Genomic DNA, 18,842 nt, shown 5'->3' on the forward strand with positions numbered 1-18,842 from the left:
AGCTGCTTCGGCGCATGCGCAGTTCTCTTCAAGATGGCGGCGGCTGCGGCTGCACGAGCGGTTCCTGTGAGCTCTGGATTCCGGGGCCTGCAGCGAACACTGCCACTTGTAGTGATTCTCGGGGCCACTGGCACTGGCAAGTCCACCCTGGCTCTGCAACTAGGCCAGCGGCTCGGCGGCGAGATCGTCAGCGCTGACTCCATGCAGGTATGGCAGCGTGCTTGGCCGAGGGCCTGGGAACCCTGGAGGTCGAGTGCGGGCCTCATCGACACCTTGTCGCGTGAGTGAAGCCCGAGGCTTGTGGGGGTGCAGATGAAAGGAACCTACACCTGCTAGACACCTATCTAGTGGCAGACAGTGTCGACTGCATGTTGTGATCACTTCTCAGGCCGTTAATATTTCATAGATACTACCAGTAATTTTGTTTATGGATGAAAAATGTTGGGGCTTGGGAAGGTGAAGCGACCTCGTGCGTGGCACATTGCAAATAAGCGAAGGAGAGGTATTTGAACGTATAAGGTTAACATATATCCGGTGAATTTCAAAAAATGAAAATTATTCCAGGACTTTAGCCATAATTTTAATTCTAACCCAATGAGACCAGGATAAATCAGATGCCACCTGTGAGTGTCTTCCTGGACAGCAGAAGAGTCAGACGACCCGGATTGCATCGAGAGGCAGCCATTGGCCGCGTGACTTCAGATTAACAAGTGTTCTTTATTTGAGCATGATTTTATTTGTAAAGTGGAAGAAATGTCATTTGCCTAAGTCACAAGGCTGAAGTGATAAATAAGTGAGATGTCTGAGTGTTGCATTGGAGAGCAGGGTAGCCAGCTCTGAAGAAAGTCAGCAGTTGTGGTAAATATTGGCTGAAACTGAGGGGTTTTTGTTTGTTTGCTTGTTTGTTTTAACCCTTTTGTCCTCTTTGAGATAGGACATGCAGAAGGAATGTAGTATTCATCTCATGTGGGAGCATTTGTGCTAGAGAGTAGGTGACATTTTGGGTGAATGCGAGGATTACAAAGGCTGTTAGGCATGTTCAAAGACACAATCAGTCACTGAACCTAAACGGATGAGCACTAATCAGAAAGGATAATTCTTTACCCCAGTCTATCTCCTAAGGCTCCTGGCATGGTTTTTACCTCCATTTTTCATTTGTGAATGATAGGCAACCAACATATACTAAATGGTAGGATAATGCAACATGTATTGTTTGCTGTCTGCTTTGTGTGTTGGTTGATAAAATTTAGCTTGAATCTCAGCATTCTTTTTTCCAACATCAGGTTGACTTGAACAAAGATGCCTTTGCTCCTTCTTTTGTAAAATAGGAAGAATATCAATATGATTAAATGAAGTACAGTATTGAAGCACTTAATACAACTTATGATAAGTATTAAAAATATGGTAATAGTGAAAAATATGACAGCTGTTATTTCTTGTGTGTGCAGAGAAGACCATACTCCTTATATTGGGGAATTTTAGTCTGGGTAAACATGACACAAGGCAGAACTAATAAATGAATAGAACTATTTACAGAACATTGGCAGGTAGGCAGATTCAGAAGAATACACAACAAGTGCTGGATTTCATGATAAACTATTCCATGCTATAGAATTCTTGAGACGGGAGAAATCAGTGAAGGGCATGGAAAGTCTCTAAAGAAGGGTCAAGCCTGGGGCGGCAGTTCAGTCAGCAAAGTGTCTGCTACACAAGTGTGAAGACCGAGTTCAGATCCCCAGGACCCATATGAAGAATCCAGATATTGTACCACACATCTGTAACCCTAGCACAGGGCCCTGTAAGACTGGAGGATTCCCCAGAGCTCATTGACCAGCTAGTGTAGTCAGCTGGTGAGTGCTGAGTTCAGTGAGAAACCCTGTCTCAAGACAGAAGGTAGAGAGTGATTGAGGATGCGTGACATTGACCTCTCTGCCCTCCTCATGCATGTCTGTACAGGTACATGCACTTATACACACATAAATTCAAAAAGAACAAATGATTAAGTAAATACGAATTTTCAGAAAGAAGAGCTTGAAGTTGGGCAAGGTGGCATTCATTGTAATCTTTGCTCTTGGCAGGTTGAGGCACATGAACTACCATAAATTGGAGGTCAAGCTGGTATACAGAGGAAGTTCTAGGCCGGCCAGAACTACATATTGAGACCTTGTCTCAAAAACAGAAATATAATAAAGTAAAAGTTGGAAAAAATAGGAAAATGTTACAGAGAAACATGTCTTGAAAAATGGAAAAAGGAAAAAAAAAAAAAAGGCATGTAATACGAAGGAACACAAAAGATGACAGAGTGGTTGAACAGTGTATATAGGGCAGTGAAGAGACTTCCGTAGGGCAGCATCACAGATGCTGGGAGATGAGTGTAGGATAAGAGCAGTGTGTCAGGAACACTGATTTGTAAGCAGTGTGCATAATGGTTGGGAGGAGCATATGAAGAAATTCAAGTGTGTTGAATGATTACCAAGGGATTTAGTAAGATGGAGCTGCACTAACCTAAGATATATCTAAGAACCATTCCAGTCCTTGTGTTCTGTAATTCTGGGCTGGTTTAGCATTAGTGGAGATGTTCTAGTTAAGGCAGAAAGAATAATAAGCCCAGTGTGATACAGGATTTTAGAGTTAGGCCTGGGAGAATGGGCAACCTCCAAGTCAGGAAGATTTTACAGGGCATCCAAGGTGAAGTCTGTTGGTGGATATGTAAGGAGTGCTGTAGACAGGAGTATATTCCAGGACTTTTGGATTTGATCCTCCTGCTTCTTCGTAAACATCTAACTTGTTCCATTTCTTTGCTCATACCTTTCTCAGAAATCATCCCTCATGTATCAAACCTAGACCCTGTCAGACACGTTCTAAATAATCTTTCTTTTTTGTTTTGTTATTTTCCTGAGATGGGACCTTACTCCGTAGCCCAGACAGACTTCAAACTTGTAGCAGTCCTTCTGCCTCAGTCCCTGGAGTTCTGGAATTATAGGCACAAGCTACCATGCCTAGCTAATCATTTTAACTTCTGTTAATTTTTAAGTAATTGAATGGGTTCTGGTAATGAGGGTTGGGGGTTAGGTAGCCTCTGTAGTGGCTTTTATAGTCTCAGGAATGGTTATTTACTCAAAGCTATGTTGTATAAGGGTAAATCAGGTTCTTTGTCATTATAGAGTAGGACATTAGATACTGCGTTTCATACTGCTGACAATGTGGTAGACCTTTCATACATTACAAAATAGTTCATTAAATTGGTACTTTTTTTTTTTTTTCCTTGTGGTGCTAAGAAGCAAACCTAGGGCATGCTAGGACAGTTACATAACCATTAACTACGCTCCTAGTCCCCAATAGCACATCTTTTGAGCACATCCATTTTGTTTGTTTCTGAGACAGTCTGTCTCAGAACTCCACTACTTTCCCAACTCCCGCTCCCCTGGGCCCTTCCAGAACTGACCTCCCCATTCACAGCCTCCTTCTCTCTTTCTTTTTTTCTTTCTTTTACTTTTTCTTTTCTTTTTTTTTTTTTTTTTTTTTTAAATAACCCATTGAGTCCAATTAGCATTGTCTGGCTAACTCATCAGTGGCCATAGCCCCAAATTACTCCCATCCCCCAGCAGCCACTTGCAAATATCATCTCAGCTAGGGTTGGAGTCCTATGAGTCTCCTCCATCCACAATAAATGACTGCATTGATTTTGTAGGTTATCATAGGTGCTATAAGTTCATGAGCGCAACAGTTATATCATGTTCAGATGCCATCATGATAGCATTCTTTGCCATTCTCTGTAGGCAGTTTCTGTTCCACCTAGGTCCCTCAGCCCTTTAGTCCCTAATAAACACACAGAGGCTTATATTAGTTATAAACGGTTTAGCCAATGGCTCAGACTTCTTATTGGCTAGCTCTCTCCATGTGGTTTTTGTTTACCAGAGAATACTCCAGTATGTTACTCCTTCAGCAGCCACATGGAATCTCCCTGGCAGCTCCTATCTGTCCTCCCCCCAGAATTCTTTTCATCTGGTAGCCCCGCCTATACTTCCTGCCTGGCTACTGGCCAATCAGTGTTTTATTCATCAACCAATAAGAGAAACATATACACAGAAGGACATTCTGTTATGAGCAGGTTTTCCCGCCGGCTTGGTCCCATTAGCTGCACCAGCCCCAAATAACACAGAGATGCTATATTAGATATAAAGCTGTTGGCCTGTTACTAGTGTTTCTTATTGGCTAGCTCTGCCTTAAATATTAACCCATTTCTATTAATCTAAGTATTTCCATGTGGTCTTATCGGAGAGAGGGTCCGGAGTTGTTCTCCCTCTATTATCTCTACATGTTGAATCTCAATCCTACCTCTTCCCGAATCCTCCTTGTCTCCTAGTCCTGCCTATCTTGCTTTCCTATTGGCCAACAATGCTTTATTCATTAACCAATAAGAGAAACATATTTACAGAATGACATTCCCCTATCAATCCTCCAATTCTTCCCTCCCTCCCTCCCTCCCTCCTTCCTTCCTTCCTTCCTTCCTTCCTTCCTTCCTTCCTTCCTTCCTTTCTTTCCTTTTGTGTGTGAGCATTTTGCCTGCATGTATGTCTGCACACTAAATGCATACAGTGTCTGTGGAGGCCAGAAGAGAGAATCAGATCCCTTGGAGCTAGAGTTATAGATAGTTGTAAGCCACTGAGTGGGTGCTGGGAATTGATCAATGGGTCCTTGAAAGAGCAGCCAGTGCTCTTAACCATGTTGTCCAATCCCATCCTTCAGCTCTTAAACAATCTTTTTGCTCCACCCCCACCCCTTCGATGTTCCCAGAGCCTTGTGGGGCTTGATACAGATGTCTTGTTTAGAACTGAGTAGTTCACTCATGAGTTCATGTGTTGACTCCTGCCCACTGTAAAAAAAGTATCTCTGACCAAGCACAAGAACATTAATTATGGAGTGACTTGGCTGGCACAGCTGAGCTAAGCTGAACAGTGAATTTCTCAGATCCTCTGGCTCTGGCAGGCTCCATTTGGTGCTGCCTTAAGGAGGGGCAAGTGGGAGCTGTTGATGGGGGCTGTTGGTTTCTGCAGCCTCAGTATTTTCTGGGTTCTGGTGTGGGGACAGGGAGGCAGACTCCAGGTGCTTTTCTGGTTAGTTCTCTCAAACTCCCTTATTACACTGTTGCTCTTCTGGTTCTTGGGTACATGCAGGCACATTAGAATTGTGACTAGAATATGAGGATTAAATTTCCTTTATCCTTGAGGATTATTAATATGTAAAAAAATAGAAGATTTTTGATCTTTCTGAACTGTGCTTAATTTTAGACTGTTTAGACTGTTTAATTTTGTAGTTCATAACATTTCTTCTTTGTCCCAGTTAGAAAACACTGATCTTTGATTTGTTTGCTTGTTTGTTTTGGAGACAGGGTTTCTCTGTGTAGCCTTGGCTGACCAGGAATTCCAGGAATTTAACTCTGTAGACCAGGCTAACCTCGAACTCTGATCCACCTGCCTCTGCCTCCCAAGTGCTGATAATAAAGGCGTATGTAACCACTGCTCAGCTGATCTTTGATTTTTTTTTTTAACTTTTAAATGCATACATACAATAAAATACCATGTCCTATTAGCTGAGTATGCCCAGTTACACTCAGTTCTTCATTTCTGTCTTTGCTAACCTCTGCGCTTTGTTAAAACTAGAGCTCATTTTCTAGCCAGTAGAAGGAAAGGATGCATTTGGTTGTTGTTATTTTGTTTTTTGAAACAGGATCTCCTCCTTGTGTAGTCCAGGCTGGCCCCAAACTTACAATCTTCTTGCCTCAGCTTCTCAAATGGAGATACTACTCAAAAAAAAGTTTTTTATTTTATGTATATTATTTTTCTTTTAAGTATGCATGTACACATGTATATTTTATATGTTTGTATATATGTATGTGCACCATGTGTATGCAATGCCCGGCAGAGGCCAGTAGGGGGCATAGGATTTTCCCCCCAGGAACTGGAATAATGACTGTGAGCCACAATTTGGTTGCTGGGAATTGAACTTGTGTTCTCTGCTAGAACAAGTGCTCTTAACCTTTGAGCCATCTCTCCAACCCCTGGATATACTTCTTTTCAATATTTTAGCAGAACATCTTTTATAAATATGTAAACAAAATGTCTCTGAAGAAAAATACTCAAGGAGCCCAGGCTGCCTTCAAACTCAGTATGTAACTGGAGAGCCAAGAGGATGATCTTGAACTCCTTGTTCCCCTGCCTCTTCCTCCTAAATTCTGGGGTTATAGGTGTGTGCTCCTACATTTGGCTTTACACTCTATTTATTTAGCTGCTTATTTGTTTTTCAAAGCAGGGTTTCTCTGTGTAGATCTGGCTGTCCTGCAATTCCCTCTATAGAGGCTATTTCTGCCTCCTGAATGCTGGGATTAAAGGAGTACACTACCACTGCTTTAGGGCTTTATACTCTTTAAAAAAATTAAAATTATCATGATTTTTTATGTGTATGGATGTTTTGCCTGCATGCATATTTGTATATCACTTGCATGCCTGGTGTCTGTGGAGGGCAAAAAAGGGCATTGGATCCCCTAAGACTGGAGTAACAGATGGCTCTGAGCCACTGCATCGGTGCTGGGAATCAAGGCCAGGTCCTTTGGAAGAGCAGCCAGTGCTCTTAACCACTGAACCATCTCCAGCTCCTTGGCTTCAATGTATGTGTAATAATTGTTTGTGTGAATGCTTAATGTGTGGGGGTGCCCATGGAAGCAAGACGAGGGCTTCACATTCCCCAGAGCTGGAGTTATAGGTGGTTGTGAGCCACCATGTGGGTGCTGAGAACCGAACTCATCTTCTGCTAGAGCAGTAAATGTTCTTAACTGATGTGCCATCTCTCAAGTCCCTTAGCACTCTTTAAATTGTCACAGTAAGTAACATAGAGTAGGCATTATTTAACAGCCCAGGAACTATGCCCAAGATGTGTCGATCTGCCACTGAGCATAGTTCTCTGCTTTACGTATGTAGTGATTTCCCTCTTTAGATGTAGCATTCTGTCACAGAGAGTGCTGCTACTCATCCCTCACACTTAGGCAGTGTAAAAACTAACAACACCTGGGAAGCAGAAGCAGAAGGACCAGAAATTCAAGTCATTTCCAGCTGTATAGTGAGTTTGAGGTCAGGGCTACATGAGGTCCTGGCTCAAAGAACAGTCAGCAGGGCCATTGAAATGGTTCAGCTGTAACAGTGCTTGTCGCTAGGCTTGAGAACCTGAGTTTGATCCCTGGCACCAGCATGGTGGTGTGAGAGAGAACTGACTTCTGAAAGATTCTGAGGCATATGTGAACTCTCCTGAGTTTTTGTTTTTTAAATCACAAAAAAAAAAATTCTTAATGTGGATCGTGGTGATGTGTGTCAGATGGAATTTTGAGCAGAGTAGTGTGTCCTCAGCTGGGTGTGTTATTAGGGTCTAAAACTTGGTAGAGCCAAAAAAGTAGGATTTAGCATCAGACTGGTACCCAAGATGAGAGTTTATTGAGACAAAGAGAAATGTAGTCTGTAGGGAGCCCAGACAGTGCTGGAAACCTCCTTGTTGTTAACAGCCACAGATGAAAGGGAGAAAAGTGGAGAGTGATGATTAGAAAGGCTTTTCAAGTTTCCAAGTGGAGTTTTATTTATTTTTATTTGTTTATGTTTTGAGATGGGGTCTGGTTGTATTATCCAAGCTGGTTTCAAATTCATGGATTCAAGTGATCTTCTACCTCAGCCTCCCAAGTAGCTAGATTATAGTCCCTGTGATTATTATTTTTGCATTTTAATATTCCTTTAATATTTTAATATAAGCTCCTTGGATGTTTATATTCAGAAAAATGTGCCAGTAAATAAACAAAATTGTAAAGTTCTCTCCCTCTATCTCTCCCTCTCTCTCTCACTCACACACACAGATTGATGTCAGGCATCTTTCTTTGTTGCTTTCCAGCTTTTTTTTTCCCTTTTGTTTTATTTTGTTTTTGTTGTTGTTTTTGAGACAGGGTTCTCTGTGTAGCTTTGGAGCCTGTCCTGGAACTCACTCTGTAAACCTGGCTGGCCTTTAACTCAAGAGATTCACCTGCCTCTGCCTCCCAAGTGCTGGGATTAAAAACATGAGCCACCACCTCTCGTCTGTTAATTATTATATTAAGGATTTGTTTAATTTTTATGTGTGTTGTGTGTGTGTGTGTCTCGCATGTGCATGCCATGTGCATGCAGTGCCTGTTAAGACCAGAAGAGGGCACTGGATCCCCTAGAACTGGTGTGGCAGATAGTTTGAGCCACCTTGTGGGTGCTAGGAACCAAACCCAGGTCCTCTGTAAAAGTATCAAATACTTTTAATCACTGAGCCGCTTCTCTTATTCCCTTTATTTTTTGAGACAGTCTTTGACTGGACCTGTGCTTGCTGAGTTTTGCTAGACTGACTAGCCAATGAACCCATCTGTCTCGATCCCATCCATTGCTGGGGTCAGAGATGTGTATTGCTCCCCTGGCCTGTACATGGTTGTTGGATCTGAACTCAGGTCCTCATGCTTGCATAGCAACCACTGATCCATTTCTCCAGCCCTTGCAAAACACCATCAACTTTCCTTCCTTTAACTCCTAGGAGTTGTCTGAAGTGCTGAGATTATATGCAGTGCCAAGATTATGTGCTACTGAATTTGGCAAGACTTTTCTTTCCTCCCTTGCTTTCTCCTCCCCCCCCCACCTTCCTTTTTTTAAAAAAGATTTATTTATTATGTATACAGTGTTCTGCATGCATGTACACCTGTAGGCCAGAAGAGAGCATCAGATCTCATTACAGATTACAGATGGTTGTGAGCCATCATGTGGTTACTGGGAATTGAACACAGGTCCTCTGGAAGAGCAATCAGTGCTCTTAACCTCTGAGCCATCTCTCCAGTCCCCTGCCCCCATGGTTCTAGGGATTGAGCTCAGCCTGTAAACTCTTCTGATCTTGAGCCTCAGCCCTTTGTCTTAATTGTCTTGCATGTTGAACTTTTATTACTCGTTGTTCTAATTTAACCATAGGGTCTATCCTTGGTAATTTTTTGTCAACTTGATATCCAAGAATACTCCCAGATTGGCCTGAGGTGTTTTTCTTGATTGATGGGTGAGAGTCTAGCTCACTATGGCACCTGAGGGTTGGTTGTCTCAGGTGCTATAAGAAAGCGCACTGAGCAAGATAATAAGCAGCACCCCTCCATGACTTCTGATCAGTTCCTGCCTCCAGGTTCCTGTTTTGACTTGTCTCAGTGATGGAGTGTGACCCGAGAGTTAGAAGATGTAATACACCCTTTCCTCTCCAGGTCTTTTGGTCATGGTGTTTATCACAGCAGTAGTGATCCTGAGGCAGGCGGATTCCATGGCAACCTTTTGCAAGTAACTTTTCTAGGGAAGACTTTTTAATAAGCATTGAATAAGTAAGTGTTTTAATGGCTTTAATATTGCTGAGGCAGGAGTATTCCCATGAGTATGAGCCAGCTTGGATAGAAAGAAGGGCGGGAGGTAGTGAGTGCTAAAGTTAAGCACTGAGATGAAATAACAGCATACTGTTAAGGGTTACAGGTCTGAAATGGGCTTTGTCTAGAGACCCCGATAAACAATGACCTGAACATCTGGCAGCCGAATGCCTGCTTCATACTGGTTTAGGCCTGTGGTCTGTGGAGTATGGTGTCAGAGACTCTTTGAGAGATCACTGTCTCGGGGATTCCTTCTGGGTCCTGTGCATTTTTGTGTGGCTCTGACAGAAGTTACCCTTTTTGTACTACTGATAGTTCAGTTTTTTTTTTTTCCAAAACCGGATGTTTCTCAATGTATAGAAACATAAGTATTCTCATGTTGCAGTGAGAGTCAGAATTCAAGGGGAGGCCAGTAACACAATCCTTGCTTTCCAGGATGGAAAAACTGAGGTCCAGAAAGATTAAAGAGATCGCACCGAAAGACATCTGCACACCTGGAAATTGGACCTGACTCTTCAGACTCATTTGTAGAGTCTGATCCAGTGCAGGAAGATGATACTGAAGGTCTTCCTTTCAGCCTGAGTTGTCATCTTGGCATGCAAATCCAGGGTGGAGCGCATCACTTTCAGTGGCTTTGAAACCTGAAGGCAACAGTTGCTGAACATGTGCACTGCCTGCTTGAAAACAGAGACTTCCGAGTGTATGCTAAGAGGAGGTAGAGCCTTCTGTTTGGGTTTATAGAGAGGAAATGGCTCTGATACCTTAATTCTTAAGTCCTGGGGAGAAGCAATATTGGACATAGGAGCACAGTTCCCTTTTTTCCAAAGCTGCAGGAGAGAGGCAAACAGCTTTTGGCAGACAAGACTAGTCAACAGGCTCTGTGTCGGCTAATAGATGTGGAACTCTGTGTTCTTTTTGTCTGCTTTGGGACATAATTTAGGAACTGTGTTTTGTACTAAAGGACTGTCTGTCTGATAGTGCTCAAGGGATCTGGGAGGCATGGGGACAGATCTGAAAGGAGAGATGGGATGGTGCTGCCTCATAGTGGCTTCATACTCAGATAAAAGGCACAAAGATCTGTTAACCAGGAGAAAGACAGGCTATCCAGAGGCTTTTTATCGCTACCAGTGGCTACAATCCTAAAATGACTAGACATGACAAGAAGCCAAGAAGGAGATATCAAATGTTTTTCACATGTAGAGAGTTGTGCATGTGTGTAGATAATGTGTTTCTAGGTCACTTGGTTTACTTCCATATTAAATGTAGTTTTATTTTGTGTAGGTTCTGCATATATGGTCGCTTTTTGCTGCTACAGGGAGAGCCTGTTAGAAAGGATGTTAGAAAGGAGAAGTGAGTACTGGCTAATAGGAAACCACAGGGGAGAGAGCACAGATGAGGCTTGAGCTTGAGGCTTGTGAGCTGAGGCACTAACTACTCTGTTGCCTCGGTGACAGTTAAGTGTCAGAGGTGGCTCATCCCCATCTGTAACTCCAGAGGATCTGATGCCCTCTTCTGACCTCCTCCTGCACATACATACATGCATGCATGCAAAACGCTCACCACCTAGAATAAATAAACCAAAAACTTGATTTTTAAAAAGAAAACAGCATAGCAAAGGTATTGCATTGTCTCCTGTCTCCTTAGAAGTGCATGTCCTTCTACACCAGGGATGGCTGGCAACCATCTGACAGAGAGGGTTCTTGAGGGACTGTTGTAGGAGGTGAAACTGGAACACAGGCCCTAGGAACAAATTGTTGAGGTTCTCAAAAGTCATGCCATGAGGTTTGGAGTTTAAACAGGGAAGTAAGAGTGACTTTGGTGACTGAGTGCAGAGTGGGTCAAAGAGGCAGCTTGGGTTCTGCATGGCTGAATGAATTAGGCATTTTTTTCCTTAGAATTTTTTTTAGAGTACAATGATTTTGATTCACTGATAATTGAAGTCTGTTTTTAGGTTTCTTTCTATAGCATACTTGCATTTTATTAAAGAACAAAGGCCAAATAGTGCTCAGACGCTCACCCAGCTTCATGTTGGCTGATGTGGAAATAGCAGAGGTCATAGTCTCCTTGTCGGATGCCAAGATTCTTCTGAAGCATCTCTTGATAAGGTATTTCAGATGCCTTTTAGTCTCAGAAAAAACTGTGATTTTTTATTCTTCAAGCCTTCAATGAAAACAGCATTTCCAAGATTTCCAGTTTTTCTATTGACTTTAATCTCCCATAGAAATTGTTCAACATTTCCATCTTTTAATGGATGAACAGGGACCAAATCAAAACTCCTGGTTAACCTCTTAGGCTTCTTGATTTTTTACGGCATGATCTTGACCACAGCTCTGGGAAGAGCTTTCTTTCTAGACCTTTGTTTTTCTCCCTAAGATGTTGATTCTCTGTGTAGCCCTGGCTGTCCTGAAACCAAGTGCTATGTAGTTTTATTTTAGCCACAGAATTTAGTAGTAAGCTCCTTTTGTTTTCACTTTGTGTGTGTGTGTGAGTGTGAGAGAGGGAGATAGAGAGAGCACGAGCATGCACGCATATGTGCAAGTCCTTATGGTAGTCTTGAACTGTTATCCTCCTGCTTCAGCTTCCCAAATACTGGGATTACAGGCGTGCACCACCGCATTCAGCCCCTACTCCCCATCCTGTTTCAGTTATGGCGGACATTTGAAATTGGTGGATTGTTGCAGTTTATAGTCTAGCCTAGGTTTCCCAGATAGTTGTGGTATTTGTGTGTGTGGTGATGGGTTTTCCATGTGCTAGGATGGTCACATGAAGTCAGAGAAAACTTTGTAGAGTCACTTCTCATGCTTTACCTTCCTTGATGAGACAGATTGTTTCTGTCTGGTTGCAGGGTTCGCCAGGAAAACTGGCCTCCCTGGCTTATGAGCTTGACCTGTCTCCACTTTTCCTCTTACAGCAGGACTGCTGGGATGCAGTGCGCTGTGGGCATCCAGCTCTTCCAGCTCTTCACATGGGCTCTGAGAAGATCACAGTGAGGTTTTCAGGCTTGTGGGGCAAATACTTTTGCCTGCCAAGCCAGCCTTGTTTTTACTTTTGAGACAGATCTTGTGTATTTTAGATTGACCTGGAATTTGCCATATAGTGATCCGCACATCCATCTGTGAGGTGCTGTGGACCAAATACATACATCCTTGTGCATGAAGGCAAGCTCTCAGCTAACCCAGCCCCAGTCTATAACGTTTGAATTTGCATATAACAAAGTACTTAAAAGTGTGTGTAGGTCAGGGGACACTTTGTGGGAGTCGTTCTGTCCTTCCACCATGTGGGATTGAACACAGGCTGTCAGGCTTGGCAGCAGGCATCTTTACCCACTGAACCATCTTGCTGATTCAAATGTACTTTTTGTTGTGTAAGGTCTATGGGGTATTTGTTGTGCCTTCTTTCTGTTGTTTATTGTTTGTTTGTGGTTCTAGGGATTCAACCTAGAGTTTGTCTATGCCAAGAAAGTGCTTTACTGGCTGAACTGCACCCTCAGACCTAAGGAGAATGCTGTTGTTGTTTTTTAATTGTGGTTATATTTAAATTAAAATGAGTGATTCTGTGGCATAATTCACCTTGTTATATAACTAATACTTCTATCTGGTTACAAAACATTCTCCCCTAGAAAAATTTCACAGTCCTGTTAGGCACCTTCACCGTTTCCCTTACCCCAGCAGCCAGGATCTTCCAGTCATCCTTCTCTTCCCTGTTTATGTGAAGAGCTCAGAACACGTCAGTCTAACAAGTTAAATGTGTAATTTTGTGTTTGCCTTCAGTCATGTTTATTATGTAAGTGCTGGGGCTTGAACTTGGGTCCCTGAACATGATATGATAGGCAGTAGGCAAGTGATGGGCATTGGCCCTTTGGGCTTTTATAAACAATGCTGTGAACAAGCATATTCATGAGTTTGTTAAGTACCTATTTTGATTACCCGTCCCCCGTTATTTGAATATATACCTAGCATTGCTAAGTCATGTGGTAATTATGTGTTTAACTTTCAGGAACTTCCTAACCTTTCCATGTGACCACACCAATTTTACATTCCCACTAATAGTGTATCTGGCCCATTTCTCCAATATCTTCTCTAATACTTGTTATTTTTCTTTTAAATTTTTTATTTTAAAGCTGGATGTAGCGACTCATACTTTTAATCCCAGAACTTGGGAGGTAGAGGCAGGTAGATCTGTGAGTTTGAGACCAGCTTGGTCTACAGAGTGAGTTACAGGACAGTCAGAGAGTTACATGGTGAGGCCCTGTCTCAAAGAAAGAAAGAGAAAGGAAAAAAAAAAAAAAAAAAGAGAGAAAAAGAAAAGATTTTAAGAGATTCTAGGTCCAGTTAGATGGCTCAGTGGGTTAAGACACTTTCTGACAACCTGAGTTTGGTCCCCATGACACACTGGATGGAAGGAGAAAACTGACTTAGGACACTTGTCTTCTGAAGTCCACACAAGCACCATGACATGCACATGTTCCTTCCCTGCCCCTAAATGAATTAAAAATTAACCTTTAAAAGACACTCTAGTTCTTATGAAAGTGGTGTCTAACTTCGGTTTTGATGTATCCTTCCCTAATGACTCTTGATGGTTTTGGTCACTTTCTTCCCCAGGGATAGGGATGGAACCCTTGCTAAGTGAGTGTTTTAGCATTGAGCTACAAGCCCTAGCCCTGCCCCCCAACACCCACCCCCCCACCCCTCGCCCCAACTCTGAAAAAGCTGCTAACTTTTTCCTTCCAGTGTAGGGGAGCCTCATGTTCTCATGCAAGCCTGGCAAGTGATGCACCACTGAGCTATAGAGCTGTAGCCCCTCATTTTATTTATTTATTTGTTTGTTTGTTTATGTTTTTAATTTGAGTCAGGATCTCTCTTTGTAGCCTAGGGTAACTTTGAACTAGCCCAGGCTGGTCTCAGAGTTGTAGGTATCCTCTTGTTTCTATCTACTAGTGGCTAGTGCTCTACTTAGAAAGCATGAACCTCCCCCAGACATCATTTGGTTCTTATTTTTAAATTGAGGTGTTTGTCTTTTTGCTGTTGAGCTGTCTGTATTACATTATGTTTCTTTGAAGAAAGTTTGTACCATGGTGTGTGTGTCTTCTTGCTGCTTCCCTGCTGATAACCCTGTATGTTATCTATCTTTCATTCTTGTCAGTCTGGTAAACAAGTAGTCTGCCTGCCTGCCTGCTTTCCCCTCCTTTCTCCCCCTCCTCCTTTTTCTAGTGGGAGGTCAGTTGTCTCTTCAAGGGTATATTGATTAGCCCTTTGTGTTTTTCTGCTTTTGAATTTGCTGTTCTTATTTGTTGCGTTCACTTCTGTATAAATGTTTTCATTTGTTTATTGATTTGTGAGGCCTTTCTGGGTATTATGCTTGGCATTGTGTTGTTGGTGGTGATGGTGTATGTGTGTTTCATTTTTATTTGTATTTGTTATTTATCTATTTGAGGCAGGGTTTCTCTTTGTAAGAGTTGTGGCTGTCCTCGAACTCACAGAGATCCTCCTGCCTTTGCCTCCCATGTGCTGGGATTAAAGATGTGTGCCACCACTGCATGGCATGTTTTTGTTGTTGTTGTTTTGTTTTGAGATACGGTCTCATGTAACTCAGGCAACCTTCAAACTTACTGGGTAGCCAAATCTTGAACTCATTCCTCCTATCGCTACTTCCCCAGAGCTGGTATAGAAGAGGTCTTGGCCCACTTCTTCTGGGTGAAAACAAAAAAACAACAAGGAAAAGAAAACTTAACCAAAACCCATTAAGGGTTTGCTCCAAGCTCAGGACTTGAAATCTCACCGATCCCCACTGTGGAAATGTCCAGCCTGGAGAACTGCTGCCCCCAAGACCCTGTATAACCCTATCACCTGCTCAGTGCCTGTGGCTTCCCTCTAGAGCAGAGGTAGCCCCTCCTGAGTTCTTCCCTCCTGAGAAACCTGTACCACTTACAGCTGGGATTATAGATATGTGCCAATACACCTGGTTGGTATTGTCTTTGTTGTAGTAGTTTTTTAAGTCCTTTGCCCCACCCCCATTTTTGGTCATACAAACTTACAATTTGCATATTATTGTAGATTAATATTCTTTTAAAAATAATTTCACATCTGAAGTTTATGCTTCTCTGAAGTGGTGGAATTTACAGATGACTCACATCTGCAATCCCAGCACTTTGGAGATTTCCACAGGAGGATCTATTTGGATTTGGACCAGACTGTACTCCATAGTGAGTTTCAAAAAAGGGCTGGGGCTACCCTATCTGTTTTCCTTCCTTTCCCTTTGAGTTTGCTTTAATCAGTGTCCTTTTGCTGAGAAGACCATAGCAACTCTTACAAAGGACAGTAATTGGAGCTTGATCACAGTGTAGAGGTTTAGTCCATTACCATCATGGCGGGAAGCATGGCGGCACACAGGCAGATGTGATTAATGCTGGAGAGGGAGCGAAGAGTTTTGCATCAAAATTCTCAGGCAGCAGAGAAGAGAGAAGGGAGGCAGGGAGTGAGGCAAACATAGACAGAAAGATAGACACACTGGGCCTGGCTTGGACCCCAAAGCCACCCCCAAGGTACATTTCCTCCAACAAGGCCACTCCCAAATTGCCAAGCATTGAAATATATGAGCCTATTGGGGCCATTCCTATTCAACCCCACAGGGATCCCTACACATTCCTTTAGGCAGTTGCAGATGACCATGAAGCCCTTCTTTATCAACTCTCATCCCCTCCCCCTGTCCTCTCCCTCTCTTCTCTTTGCCTGTTTCCTTCATTACTTCTTATTTTCCTTTGTATGTATGTGTGTGATAGTGTGTTCATGTATATGGGGTGTTTGGAGGCTCAAAGCTGATGTTGGGTCTCTTCATTCTTCTGCTCTTTACTTATTGAGTCAGGGCTGTTTGCTGAACCTGGAGCTTGCAGTTCAAAACTCTAGCTAGCCAGCTTGCTCAGGGTCCCGTCTTTGCTGCATACTTCTGCAGTTCATGTGAGTTCTGGAAATCCAAGCCCTGTTCCTCATGCTTGTGTGCTGTATTCATGAGCTGTTTCCCCAGCCCTCCTCTTCCCTTGTTTATATCTTACAACCCAGCCCAGCACTTGACTGTGGTTCTCAACCTTTGCTGCACTTTAGGGTCACTGCAGGTCACCGGGGAGTCAATAGTACTGCTACTGGTTCCAGCAATTAGCAAGCATCCTAGCAACTGTTGATGGCAAACTTCTAAAGGCAGCATCCTTTCCTAATCTACAGTTGGTTGGTACTCCGAGGTCTTCCTTTTACCCAGCAGACACATTTGTTTAGCTGGAAAGCTGGGCTTTACTCTCAGCCCTGCTACTATGTACAGGTATAACTTTGGACAAGTCATGACTCTTTGGGTTTCACCTTCCTCTTTGGGCATGTTAGGATAGGAAAATTTACTGGGTTAGAGCGGCAGCTGTCAATATGTTGTTAAGAGACACTTGTAAATCTTTTAACCTCTGAGGGCCATACATTGTCTCAGTGTCTAAAGCCCCCTTTGTTATTGGAGCTGTCAGGGTCAGACAGAGCCAGGGCCCTGACAGCCCCAATAGTTGGGTTTGGCCACCTGTCTTTTGTTTATTTTTTGAGACAGTCTTACTATGTAGCTTGGAACATTCGAACTCACGGAGATTTTCCTGCCTCTGCTTCTTTTGAAGGTATGCTCCACCACCATCCGGAGCCTGCAGTCATCTTTAATAGGCCAGTTAAACAGACAGATGTAGTGAAAAGCAGGGAAAGCAGATTTTGCACTGTGGCCATAATGGGAAGAGGAACAGATAAAGAATGGGGTGCAGTGACACTCCCCCCATTCTAGTCAAGGTATGGTGCTGCCATCTCCTCACTGTTCCAGCCTCTCCTGCAGGTGGTCTGACAAGTCGTGAGAGCTCTGAAATACTGTCCTAGGAGTACGGTAGCACTAGGGTTCAACCAAGTTCCTCATTTGTTGACACAGGGTTCAGTCTTTCCCTTCTCCCAGCATGGGATTCCTGGGGAAATTCCAGTTCTTTGGGGATCAGTATTTGAATAGTCTGATAGCCAGAAGAAGGGCACGGCCGTCTGTTTAAAATAGCCTCATTCCTGAGGCCAGTGAGCTGCTGCCAAGCCAGAGGACCACACGGTAGAAGGAAAAAACCAACTTCTGAAGTTGCCCTCTGCCTCCCAACACTTTTCAGGCCAGTTATACTTTTAGCTCTGATATATTGTGGTTCTTTCCTTTCAAACGCTTGCCAGGGGGCTCACCTCCAAGAGCCTAGGAAAATCATGTTTAATCACCAGTAATTAAATATATTAAATATAATGTCATGCAGTTAATGTAGTACTTACCGTCTGCTGGCACTGTTCTAAACACTTTACATATATTAACTAATTATCAGAATACTCAGTGAAGATGTGTTCATTATCCTCACTTTACCGATGAGGAAACCTAAGGCAAAATAAAAATTAGACACTTACCGTGCCAGTTGAAAGGTTTAGCTAGGTAAGGAGCACCTTTATACTGTACACACAACTGCCTTCCCTAACGAAGACATAAACTTCCGGGTGTACAGTTGCTCAGTAGCACTGAAGGCGCCTGGCCTGAACATATTCTCTATTTATACAGGAATGATTTAGCATGACTACAGCCGGATTTTTATAAAAAGATTTCTTTTTTTCGTTGTGTTACTCTGGATGCACATGAATGCATGTGCTGATATCTGAGTGCAGGTGCCAGTGAAGGCCAAAAGAGCATGTGGATCCCCCAGAACTGGAGTTATAGGTTGTGAGCTGCTTATTGTGGATGCTGGGAACTGGATTCTCGTCTTAGAGCAGTGCCTGTTCTTAACTGCTGAGCTAGCCCTTCAGCTGAATTTTTGCTAAATAAAGCTACAAGGCCTAATTGTTGTGATTCTGTAGTATACTCATTCTTTCTAACCAAGAGAAGTAGTAAATTTAAAAGGTTAACTTTTTTAAATGCTCTGTTGAGCATCTGCTTAGTTGAATTTGATAAAAGGAAAGTCAGCTTTCTAGGTGGACCTGCTAGCCTAAACCTGTAATCACAGTATTGGTGACTCTCGTGCAAGAGACTAGCCACAAGCTATGATGGCCTGACCCACAGAGGGAGCGCCAGTCAATCAAGGCTACATGGTGAGACCCTATCTTATTAAAACAAAATGGGTTTTCTAGTGCCAACATTCTTTAAAGAATGTTTCTTCCTCTCGTGTACATATGTCTACCCCGGCCCATCCCCTGAAGTGTGGACTGCTGAAATGGTTAGATGTGAGAAACAGGGAGCTGCAGGGGAGAAAGTGACTTATTCATGCTAAGTCACTTTGTGTGTGATAGATCAGGCATTACAACAACATGGCTAAAAACACACGTGTTGTGACCTGAGGCTCCAGGGACATCAGAAAGATGGAAGTAAAAGGAAGCTTCTGAAG

General features: G+C 42.9%; 1 protein-coding gene across 1 annotated transcript in view; it reads left to right on the forward strand.

Moving 5' to 3' along the window:
- The window catches only part of Trit1 (tRNA isopentenyltransferase 1), a 46,723-nt gene continuing 27,881 nt past the window's right edge, over nt 1-18,842 (forward strand). The window contains exon 1 of the mRNA XM_051188709.1: nt 1-207. Within this exon, the coding sequence (XP_051044666.1) occupies nt 34-207 (174 nt within the window). The 5' untranslated portion in view covers nt 1-33. The remainder of the gene's footprint in view (nt 208-18,842) is intronic.

This window comes from Phodopus roborovskii, unplaced genomic scaffold (assembly GCF_943737965.1).
Source record: "Phodopus roborovskii unplaced genomic scaffold, PHOROB, whole genome shotgun sequence".
NCBI classification, from domain to species: domain Eukaryota; kingdom Metazoa; phylum Chordata; class Mammalia; order Rodentia; family Cricetidae; genus Phodopus; species Phodopus roborovskii.